A 12662-nucleotide genomic window follows, 5' to 3' on the forward strand; every position below is an offset into this window, starting at 1 on the left:
TGTTCTCTGTTGCATGCATTTTTCTTCCTCGCTTCAGTCATATTTGCTTCCTGGGTCAGTAATTTGTCTAGTCTTAAGCAAAGTTATTCAGCTTATATTTGAGCTGTGTTCTTTACTGACTGTAAAAATGGTGAAGTAGGAAGCGATGAAGTCTGGAATATGTGGGACTACTGCATTAGATCAGGGTACTGTTCTTGACTCATAGCTTTTGCAAACTACTTTGAATACTTTTCTTAAGTTACTGTTATTAAATAATGACTTAAGAGGTGGCAGTTGTCCCCAAGTATTTAGTTATATTTAATGCAGATATAAAGACAGAAGAGCTAGGAGCTGCACATTCAAGTCTATATCAACTAGATTTTTTTTTCCCCTCAGGGTTGTCTAAAGAGGGTGGCAGAACAGCTCTACCTTCGGTAGACATGGTACTTAATCACGTGTTTTACCTTGTCCAAGTCTATATGGGCACATTGGAGTTTTAACGGTTGCAGCCATTTTCAAATACAAAATACATGCAATTAGAGCATACTGTACCTTAGCTACATTGGATGTTGATGCTGTGCTAAGACAGGGTGACCTAGCATAGTCTGATAAACTGTAGCCTTCTTTGTTTTACTTTGTTCCAATCTTCACTGTTTTAAGTTCAAGACCTATTTTGTTTGTGTTTGTCACATTTTTATATGACTCTACCTATGAGGCCGTGTTCTCCCTACCTTCCTGGTTTCAGGTGCAGTTGTCTAAGAGGAACTTATTTGTTGTTAGTTACTAATTCAGGAATTATCTATGGATAGATTGGCTGTTTATGCTTTCGTTTGTCCTTTAAGCATGTGGAAAAGTGAAATCTTAATGAATACTGGTACAGACGTAGTGGGATAGTTTTCCAGGTCATTAGAAGTAGTTTATGACGGGTGAGATGTCTCCGTGGTGATGTATGCCGATTACTTACGTATTCTGTGTATCCTGGAAGTACAGGAAACATGATGTGGGAAAGATGACTGAATACTTGCATCTCTGGGGCTGCAGCTTACCTGTTGCATTCCTCAGTGTGGCTTTCTGATCTCCTGTGGTGTAACAGTCTGACGTTCACTTTCTGAAAARTTGTCTGTGATGAGCGGATTGTAGATCAGCCATCAGATGCACCAGGATATTTCTATCTGTGTTCTAATCAGCCTGGAAGTAGCTGAGAGGATTTTGATGGTTTGTTATTTTCCAAAAGGTGTAATGTGTTTGAAGAATTATTATCCTAAAATCATCTCCTAAATGTCATGGTATAAAAGTTTTATCTTGTAAAATAAGAAGGCTGAAGATCTTCTGCYGCTTTAAAGAATTACAGCTTACAGGAGTTTTCAACACATAGAGATACGAGTTTTGTTTAAATATTCACTGTATATCAGGAAGAAGTCATAGTTTTCTGAGGCTGTAAACACAAATGGATATTTGGAGTTGTAAATGTAAGTTACTTTCCTGTTTTTTCTCCTACTGAAATGGCTTGGACAGGGAACACCAGCGTCCCAGAAACTCCAGAAGCTAGGAGGACAACAAAACTATCTTATTTCAAGTATCGAAGAGGGGTACATTTCTTAGACGTGTCTTCAGACAGAGAAGATGAAGAGCCAAACAACTTCCATGCTGCAAAAGAAAACCGTGCTCCAAGGAAAGATGGAATTGTAATGTAAGCTTTAAGCTTTTTTAGTAACACTTATGCAAGCTGATATGATAACTGATTGAAAAGAGATTCTGGTTTGCTTAGGTCTTAGGTGTCTTCTCTGAAAACACGGATTATGTTAATAATCCCATGCTACTGAATAATACTTGTTGTATTTACTACGTTTGTGCATTTGTCCCTCTGAACTCCTTTTGATGGCAGTGGAGGCTTAACTTCAAAATACTAGTTTTTGGTTTAAAATATATTAGTTTTTTTTTTTTTTTTTTTTTTTTTTTTTTTTTTTTTTTTTTTTTTTCCTTTTTCATATGGACAGGAAGGCTAGTGGTACCTCAGTGTGTAGTATGAGCATTAGAGTTCCCAAGCTTAACTGTGAAAGCTTCATTTTAGAAATATTAGGTATTAGGCACATGACATATCTTTTAACTTTTTGAAAAGATTAAAAAAAAAGATCTGCAAACTTACTTTTAGAATAAATTGGGAGGGAAGAGAATAGTAAGTGATAGTAAGATGCCCGGATGCTATAAAGGGAGCACTGAGAATATAGGAGAGACAAGATGTAGATGGACATCTTGTACAACCGGTTGAAATGGCTTAAAAACTAACTGCTATTCATTAACTGCTAGTTATCCACTGTTAGGGCTGAAATGTGGTAATTGTCTGTGTTCCTTGATTGTTCTGTGCCATGCAAAACAAAATGATTTAACCTGCATTTGTTGATCATCTGGCCAAACTAATCTGTGGTTTGTGGGAATGGCAGTGTCAACAGGCACAGTTCCTTGCCACGTTTCTGGTCCTTATGCAGAGCATGGAGGTACTGGAGCCTGTCAGTAGAAATGAAACAATACATTTCCATGCTGCTGTTATCTGAAATTCTTGAACTTTTTTTTTAATGCATCTTTTCCTGAAGTTTCAACGTCAGCCAGATACTTGGTAAGAAAAAAATACCTTTAGTAGTTAGCAGAGTGAACTGTTATCTATCTATGGGCAAATGATTTAAGCTGTAGATCGTGCAAGGATTCGGAGGTGGCAAGCTGATTGCATGCACCATATTGGCTTGTGTACAGTGCTGTGTAAACATACTTACACTGTTTCTGGGATCAACCTGAAGTGGAAGCAGTACTATCACTTCTGTGCAGTGTGGAGCTGAAGCTAATAAGCCATGCAGGATCCAACTTGCAGAGCCACAGCTTGGTATTTCCACAGTCTCCAGATTACTGGGAGCGAGAGGCAGACACCTAGGTGGCTCTCAGTGGGTTTGGTCTGAGTCTAACACAAGCTACATCCTCTTGTATTCTTCATTATTCCTGTGTAGCCAGCAGTCTTTTATGCAGCAGACACCCCAGTGCTCCACACTACAGGATGGCTTATTGGCTCAAGTGCCGATTAATACATACTGAATTCACTAAGCAAGCTCACCAGTGGTGTTCTGTTGGGCCAATAAACTGGAATTAAAAGGAGTGCCAAGAGGTTGCTTGGATCTGGTCAGGCTTATTAGCTCTGGTTCATGCTGAGTTTAGCCTGGCTTTGCACCATGCTTCTTAGTGCATGTGTTACCTACTGTTTGGGATTTTTGCAATACTTTTTTTTYCCAGGATATCCCAGCCTCTGTTTTCCTGGATAAGGGATGGTTGATGTTCCATAGCAGAAAACATGGTTTTCCTAAAAGAACGTGTGAGGCAAGCTTAACAATGAGTCACTATCTGGGCTTTGCTGAAAAACAGAATTCATTAAATGCTAGATTTTGATGGTCAGAGTCAAACTCAGTTAGAGGTTAAATAAGCATCTCTTCATGCTTGATAAGAATGCGATTATATAGACAGGGTAAGATTTATGATTTGTGGTGACCGTAGTTTTGTTGACAAGTATCTGGATATTAATACTGGATGGGGAAGGATAAAGTAGTGAGAGTGTTACCACTGGTCTTTAAATGCAGTTTGTAATGAAACTTTATTGCCCTATCAAGACAAGAGGATTTGAAATAAACTAATAGAATTTTAATATACTGTTTCTCTAAGAGCTTTTGGAGATACTGAATTCACCTTAAGTTTACAGTTAGATACTTGGTGGACTTGAAGAGGAATTTGAGTTATTTTTTTTTTTWAATTTTTTTGTTATAATAGGCTTTTGGTGGTAATGCAGCCAGACAGCCCAAGTAGCTTTGTGTGCTCTTTGAACAGGGTATTTATTCGATGAAAAGTAATCTGAACATTGTGCATATATTCTAAATAAGTGGTGTATTACTGCTTTTTCAAAAATTTTATTTCAATTTGCCTGTTCCTGGAGAAGGATATAGCCAGAAAAATAGTTGTTTTCCCAGTCTTTTACTTTAAACTGTGGGAAGAGACTTGCAGGCAAGTCTTTCTGATATAGATGTCCCTATAAAATGGCAGACTCCATACAGTTGGATTAATTTTAGTTCAGGAAAGTAGATAACAAGTTTTTTATGTGTCTATGAAGGGTAGTAAGATAGGAGACCTGTGCTTGCATTAAATCTTTACTGTGGAACTGAATATCATCAAAAACACGTAGGGATTGCTTTTTCTGCAGACTAGTTCTAATGGTAAATCTTCCAATAAATTCAGGACTTCTTAAAAAAAAAAAAAAAAGTATAAAAGATTTTGCCCACATTCTGATGTGTTCAAAACACTGCATAAGGATATCTGAACTTTMTTTTTCAGTGAGCTGAGAGTTAGGACAGGGCATTGATATTGCATCTGGGGGGAAAAAAAGACTGTATTTATATCTGCTTATCTGTTGGGCAGCAAGACCATTTGAAATAAACTAAGGTGGTCAGTCTAATGTAGTTCGTGTCTCTGAAATGGTGAAATGTACTGAGCTAGTTATTGCCGGTTTGACAAGTAGCACGATACAAACAAGGGTAAGTCCTCGTATTCCCTGTGTCTGTTCCTCCTTTCCCCTCTCCTCTTTGCTCAGCTGAAACACCTTTACTGAAAACAGAAGGGTATACTTTACTATGTATGCTTTATTTTATCCTGACTAGTATGTATCAAATTGGGTGCAAGCAGGTTTAAAGTTATTGAATACATCTAACTATGTTTTTTAAGGAAGGAAACTGTTTTTTGTCTCTTGCTTCCTTTTATGATACATGAAGAAATCCTGAAACAGTGTCTTGGGGGAAGAGTGGAGAGAGGGTAACAACTTCGGTGTTAAATTTGCTTTCTGTAGTATGTATTTCACTTGCTTCAATAATGTGCAGTATCTTTTGAGAATTTAAAGTTCTTTTTAAAGAATTTTAAGCTACTAACAGTTCGTTTTACAAAAATTTGAAATTTTGTGATGCTATGACTTTTGGTTTATGCTGATTTTCTGCTGGGGTAGAGCGTTCGTAAGAAGCAACAGTACGTTGATTTCTTCCTCTGCTTATTTTTGGTAGCTCCGAACAGTCTGAAGATGAACAGCCTGAAGATGAACAACCTAAGTTGGCTTATATAAATGGTGGGGATCAAGTGCTGGGCATGGAGGAGGATGTGGAGGAAGACATCAGAGATGCAAAGCTGCAAACGCTGAAGGAACTCTTTTGCCGAAGAAGTGACTGGGAATTATTAGAAGTAATAATGCCGTGGTCTTTTAATTTACTTCAACTATTTTGTAGGAAATACTTGTATACTTTTGTCATTATTAGAGGGAACAACCTTAACTCTTATTAGCAAAAGCATATGTCAAAAGTAATATATTTTACCAGAACTTATACCGTGGAAGGTATCCTAGAGTGCTTTTCTGCGGGAGTTTTTCATTTGTTTGTTTTTTAACTTAAGCTCACCTTAACAGCAGTGTGCCCTAGGGCACAGTTTGAAGATGTCCTAAAGAAAGATTTGCATATTATTTAAGTTGCTTTGTAACATTTAACCTTAATTGAACTTGTATTGGTTGATAACTATTGGTAACTGTTGTTGGAGAGCAACTTAAATGAGTGCCTCCAAGTGGTTGGAAGGTGGTTAAATGTAGAATGAGTGAAATCATTACCATCCACTTCAGGAGATGAAATGTTGCACCCCCACTTTCATCAGATTTAGTATTGAAAGTTGTTAAATGCTTCCAGTGAGCTGAAAAGAGAGGAGGTCTGAATTACTGTAATTTCTTCCAACTATGCTGGCATGTGAAACTGAGATATTTTTGGTCTTTCTCCAATGTACAGTATAAATTTACACTAAGACTATGGTAACTAATTAGTACAGTAAAATCATCTGTGCTACAGTAAGTGTTTTCAGTAAGGTTACCTTTTAGTGCTGTTATATAATTAGGTTTTGCTAGCTTCGGTTTTCAAAGCACTGATGATTAAATCAACCAGTTAAGTTTCCTGATAGCTGAATTGTCATTAAAAAAACTATAGAACCAAATAGATGCTCCTTGCTGGGTGTTTTTTGCCCAGTGGTTCATGCTTTCTATCTAGGCCTCAGGAAGAAAGAAGGGATTGAAAATAGCTGTTTTGGAATTTTTCACATGAAACAGAGTGGTAGATGTAATATAAATAATGTTGTAGATACCCGGAACGTATGAAATTTTGACTTTTCACGATATTGAATGTATTTGAACCGCACAGTGGTAACAGTTCATTGTAGCCTCAAAATAGGTAGAAATGACAGCTGTCTAGTGTGCCTGCTTACAGTTTTGTTACTTTAAGGACATTTTAACCACTTAGTGGTATTTGGTGCTGATGACGCTTGATCTGAGGACAGCCTAAGATGGCTGCTATTTGAAGGCTTTTACATGGAATTTTTAGTATGTAATAAGTGGTGCAAGGTTCTGTCCATGGCAACAGTTCCACAACATTCTCGGCAGAAGCCAGAGGAGCGGTAGCCAAACCTGATCGCTTCTGGTGGTGCAGGTTGTGGAGCAGCCTCTCTTTCCAAACTTTGGAAGGCCAGTGGAGGTTATTTAAGAAAATCTGTAAGAAATACCATTCTGATGCTTGCTGGAAAGGAGATTGGGCATTTATAGTAAAATTGAAAGACGTTATTTACAAGTATGAACAGATAGTTGGGAATCAGGGTTCCTAATAGCTTCGTTTTGTGTTTTATGTTTGTAACTTTTAGGCAATTTGCTTCTGCAGCAGTTGATGTGCTTATAAATGGGTACTACTTTTTACAAATCTTAACGCTCACCTAATCTGTGAAAATAATTTATGCTGAGATTGCCAGTGGGAGGAAGAAGAATCTAGGACTGTGAGGAAGTATGCATAACCTTTCAGAGGCGTGTTAGAAATCCCACAGATGTACTTTTAGGAAATCAGCTGATAGATACTGAGAGCATTATATGGAAACTTTAAAAGTTAGGAAACTGGGTTTTTTGGATCATTACAGTTTGTGACTATAACGTGGAACAATCTTAAAAAAATAAGCTTACTTAAACCTGTATGCTTCTGATGTAGGAGAAAAGCAGAAATAAATCAGTAGTTTTCTGTTTTAAGCTTTCCAAGTACAGGTAAGATGATTTTAATCAGTCTAGCTTGTGTGGTACCCGTTACCTTTTTTTTTTAAGTGTATTTCAGTCATTTTGACTTGTCATTGCTTTCCTCTATTCGATTAAATCTAACACTTAGCAGTTGACTTCTTTTTCAGTTGATAGAATCAGCATGCCCAATGGATGAAGCCAGAGCTGCTGGCTTGAAGTTCAGTGATAGAGGTATGTTTAAAAAACTTCAGAAACTACAGTTTCTACAGGAACTACAGCTAATTGAATAAATTAAACTTGGTTTGAGATATTTAAAAAGTTCTAAAACATGCAGTAAAAGTTATACTGTCTTTTTTTATTGTGAGAAGGTGGAACTGAAATCACAGACTTTGCAAGGGGAAGGATGGGAAGAGGATGCAAACCAAAATCCAAAAATAAAACAAAAAGGAGGAATTTGTTCTTTGAAGCTTGGCATTGCTTTATAAATGGGGTCTGTATGTGACTTCTGTTGTTGCTGGCACATTCTTTGCTCAGAAATAGTAATAGGTTAGAGAGAGTAATTCTAAAAACTACAGGTGAGAAATCTGGTGATTCAAAGAAGTATCCTGGGGTATGCAGCCTTTCATAGTCAGATCTTGTTCATGCTAAACCCTGTCAAGATTTTCCCTTGGGGTTGACTTGATTGAAATGCTGAATCAGAACTATTAGTCTTTATATGTGAGACAGATCTCCATGATTCTGTGCCAAAACATCTACCAGACCCTGCCTTCCAGCCCCTAGAGCTAGTTTAGGATATTGACATTATGAAAAAAGACTTCCAATTCTAGGAAAGTTTAAGAGGTAAGCATGTAAAGGGATTGTCATTCTTGAGTTTTGGTTTCTTAACGCCACCCAAGTCCAGGGGCCACATTAGTTTATATTAATCTTTTATTGATGTTCTCTATGGATGGGGGGGAAAACAAGGGAAAGGTCGGTATGAGTGTTGTATCATAAAATAAGGTGATCCATTTTAGTAGGTTTCCATTAGTTGTGGTTCAGTTGTCCATACTTTTTCTGGAAGATCTTCATGGTTTGGGGATGATGGAAAAAAAGCTATAATTTCTCCTGATTATTTGAATTGTTTTAAGTGATTATGTGTTGTCATTTCATGCAGTATCCTACAGATTTCGAAACAGCGTCTCAAGAAGGTCCATGTACTCAGAGAGAACCCAATTCTACTCAATTTCTAATGCATAAAAAGATTTCTGCTAATTCAGCTCTGTTGTATATGTCATATTTTCATCTTCTGTAAACAACTTTCAAGCTTTTTAATATTTACAGAAAAGCTTTAAAACATTGGGCTCTTTTTAGTGAATGTTTTTTACCCAGAAAGACCATATTTTTTGGTTGTCCAGTGTTCTGAGGTTATCACTGTGTGCTACTCAGATTCTGCAGATGGGACTCATGACACCGGTAACTGAAAAATAAAGCTTCCATGTATTTGTAGGGGGGGGAATGCTTTTGAGTGCCCTTCCTGCAGAATTCTTACCTAGTAGACAATTATTACTTTTCAAGAGGTTTGATTAAACCAGTTTAAGCTAAGATACACCTTTAAATTTCCAAGCATTTCACAATGCTTTAACTAAAATGCTCTGCTGTCTAATATGTAGACTCTGCCTTTTGGCCATTTTTGTGTTAATCTAAGAATGCCATTTCATATCCTTTAAATATAAGCCCACATAAAAAGAATCTTCTTGGCAGCAAAATTCAAACTAATTACAGTTGTAAAAGATTTAGTTGGGAGTAAACATGTCTGAAAGTGATGGCATAAATCATCTCATTTTGGACACATTTTTTAGAAGTGGAGACATTACTGAACATCTGCCTATCTATTTCAATCTATGATAAGCTTTTTTTTTTTTTTTTCCTGAAGTGTTGACTGTGAGAAGTGAGGGACAAAATACCACTTTGTGAAACATGGTCTAGCTAAAAATGTGTTGCTGAGTGGTCCTCACATTTTCTGCCCTTTCCTAGGTAAAGACAAAGTTTGTATTTGGAGCTTGATCCCAGCAGTTGCACCCAGCTTAAATAAGCAGCATTGCAGATGACTACTGTAGTTATGAAGATTAGATGAAACACACTGATAAATGTGTATTAAGTTACCTGTAAAATTGCTCTTCATCAGGGTTTCTTCAAAGACAATTGATTGCTCAGCCTGTGACTTCAAATGAAGGTGGTCTTGGACCTGCTCTAATAAGGAGTCCTTGTTTTAGGGTGAAAATGCTTTCAGGGTCATGTTTCAGGTTCCTGTTCAGAGTTAGCCATCATCCTGTATGCATGTGAAGCGAGAAGCCTGCTAGAGTTACCGGCACGCAGTTCTAATCAATCATAATGGCTAACAGTTATATATGGTGCTTTATATACATAAATACAGCTATATATATTTATATATATAAACTATATATAAAAAAGCATATGTATATCTCATTCTGAATACTTTATTTTATGCATACATATTTATAAATAACATGAAATGTACATGTGTAATATAAAAAATATATAATAGTATATATTAGGTATTTGATATGTTTACATATTATATAATAAAATCTATATGTAATATAAATGTGTGTGTGTTTGTGTGTATACACACACACACACACACACACATATATATATAGTGTGTATGTACCTATTTTAATATAAAAATACATGTACTTTTAAAAATCTTACCCGTCTCCCTTGGTAGATATCTGACTCTTGACAGGCACTTCCTTAAATGAAGAAGGAGTTATTGCAGATCCTGTAATTCTGTGCTGTTGGGAAATTCTTCTGACTTTTTGTATCTGTATGTCACTTCTGTTTGATGGTTGAGAGAGCAAATAACAGCACATATATCTGAAGTATTTTCACATATATTTAACAGTCTTACCGCAAAGATGAATCATTGAAATTTTCTCAAGTAAAACTGTTTTGATCATGCATGCAGTCATTTGGATTTGAAAGTAAGCATGCTTTTTTATCATGTGGTTAACAGAGTTATGCTTCTTATTCAGTACCTGTCCTTCGGCAGTCTGGGAGGGGATGTTGCCTGGAGATGTGGCTGTCAGAGGTCGAAACTCTATGGGCAGCCTGTTTTCCAAAAAGGATTAACTTGCAGTACTGATCAGATCGTTGACTCTGAATTTTTAAAACTGTTTGGGCTATAGTGTCCATTTGGTAACTGYACTTTAAGCAGCGACTGTTAATGTGGAGAAATAGTCAATGGGCAATTGACTTCATGGGCTATGCGCAGTGGCCGTTGAAAACGCACCTGACTATGCACATTGTAACGAACTGATAAGGTGATAATCTGTAATCATCGGGGCTCAAAGATATTTGGAAAGTTCTGACTCATATGAACTATTCATAAATAATTAAGTTATCACTGAATATTTCATTATCACTGACTTAATGTGCATAGTTTCCTTTCAGGTACTTCAGTGTAATGTTGAAAATTGTTTGACTGGTAACCTCTCTGGTATGCACCTGAGACAGAAATCAGTCATCACCATTTCCATATTGGCAGTAATGTGCATTTTCTAACTCATTTGCTGTTAGCATTGACTAAATAGCAGCTTTCCTAAAGTCAACTTAAATATGTATTTCATCTGAAAAGCCACTGCTGTTTAAAAGCGAAAGGCATGCATCTTTATGCAACTTTTATGTTCAATGCTTAACAATTACAAAAGCTATTCTATACGAGTTACTCTTATAAGAGACACAATTGCTTGATAAATTGCCCAAGTACTGAAGAAGGCTTCAGGAGGTAAATAAATATGCTTTCGAGCAGCTGCTTTGCTTGAAGCTTCAGTCTATCTGCAGGAGGAAACRAAGCTTCAGTCTATCTGCAGGAGGAAACTCTTTCTGTAAGAGGAAAATATTACAGAGATTAGTAAACATAGAACACATCTGTGCTTCTATGGGTTACTCCATCAACCCAAACAAGTATTTAAAGTTTTATAGCTGCACGTTTTCTTCAACGATTTTGTAATAGAAACTTCAGATTTCCTCGGTATTGACGAACATGACTAAAAGTTGTTTGGTTGCATGATTTCTGTATGTCAGAGGCTGTAAAATTTTAATCACTTCTCTCAAAAGTTTAGTTATTACTGAAATAAAGAAACTCAGATTTTTGTTCAGGACAGGTCTGAAGAATTAGGGATCTTATCTGCAGACCCCACTACAGGACTGGTGTAGCGATAGGCGAAAAATCCCCACTAACTGCCCTTGTTCTTTAATCTAGGCAGATATTGCTAACTTGATACCGTACTTGGATTATCAGAACTGCTTTAGTGATTGCTTTAAAATTTATTAGACAACTTGAAGAACTTGCACCTAATACAGAGTAACTATGTAATAACTGGTAAGAATGAGAGGATTTTGTTGTGCTCACTGTGGGAATGTGACCTGTTTAAAGGCTGCGGGCGGTTCAGCTATGACACATGAAATACCAGAAAAGGAATCAGGGAAAAAACCTTATTTTTCGTTGTCTGTTTTTTTGTGTCTTCTTACTTTATTGTGTCTGACTACAGCATTTCTCCAGGTCGCACACTGCAAATACAGTCTTTGTAGGTCTCTGAAATTGGTTTATGAAGTGCATCCCCTACCTGAATCTTGGACACATCAGAGCTTTTATTCTTTCTTTTAACTGCACTAAATGTAGAGGAAGAACCCTTGCGTAGGCAAATGGAGTTATACTAAACAACAAAGGAATAAGAAGCTGGGTGTCTTGCCAGATATTAGTGTAGTTTGGAGTTGCTGTGAGTTCTGCTAACTGACTTGGTAATGGCAGTGAGGGTAACATCTTAAGAGGGGTGATTGTGTGGAGCTCACGTGATTCCTGCAATTACTCCCAAGATTTTCTCTCTGAATACTATTTTTGTTTTTAGATTGGTGACGACCTGCATCAGAGTTGTGCCTTTCCTCTCCTCCCGCCACCCCAAAAAATCCTGAGAATATTAAATATGTTAAAAATAAATCTATAAAAATACTCATTTTGTACAATCTTGAAGGGAATAATCATTCTACTGACTCTGTCACTGAATACAGTGGAAATCGTCTGAAAATATCTCTTACTATGTTGCTTCGTGCCCATTTAACAAAATAAGTAGCTTCAGTACTATTCATTTGACTGATTTTGAGGTGAACTTAATGAAATTAAAATCCAGTTCTTTTCTTTTTTTTATTTCTTTTTAAAGCTCGCTCTCACAGAAGAACTGTAGATCGTTCTATATATCGCTATGACAAGGATGGCCAAGTCTCAACGAAGGGCAGAGCTCATTCTGTAAGTGGGGTGTGTGTGTGTGTGTTGGTTTTTGGCTTGGGGTTCCTCCCCCACCCCCCTTCGCTCCCCCGCCCAACACCCTGATTTCAGTGTGTTTTGTCAGAAAATCCTGTCAAATTCAAATCTTGCCCTCTGAATGAGGTTTTGCTACTTTCTTCTCTCTGGCAGTTCTGAAGGGATTTGTTTGCTTTCCTCTTTAACGTTTATGGAGTTGTATCCTCTTACCCTTTTTCTGCTTTTGTGGAAGAAGTGGATGGCTGGTGGCCTTGACACGGGAGGCAT

General features: G+C 37.0%; 1 protein-coding gene across 1 annotated transcript; it reads left to right on the forward strand.

Moving 5' to 3' along the window:
- Positions 1-1481: 1481 nt before the first annotated feature.
- Positions 1482-12380, forward strand: LOC146598664 (SWI/SNF-related matrix-associated actin-dependent regulator of chromatin subfamily A containing DEAD/H box 1-like; the record flags this gene model as incomplete). Its single annotated transcript, XM_085299931.1, has 4 exons — positions 1482-1669; positions 5058-5232; positions 7243-7306; positions 12295-12380. Coding segments are annotated over exons 1-4 (513 nt in total), but the record flags the coding sequence as incomplete, so codon positions are not given.
- Positions 12381-12662: the final 282 nt, after the last annotated feature.

Source organism: Rhea americana, unplaced genomic scaffold (genome assembly GCF_003343005.1).
Source record: "Rhea americana isolate MKP2758 unplaced genomic scaffold, rheAme1 scaffold_157, whole genome shotgun sequence".
Classification (NCBI taxonomy): domain Eukaryota; kingdom Metazoa; phylum Chordata; class Aves; order Rheiformes; family Rheidae; genus Rhea; species Rhea americana.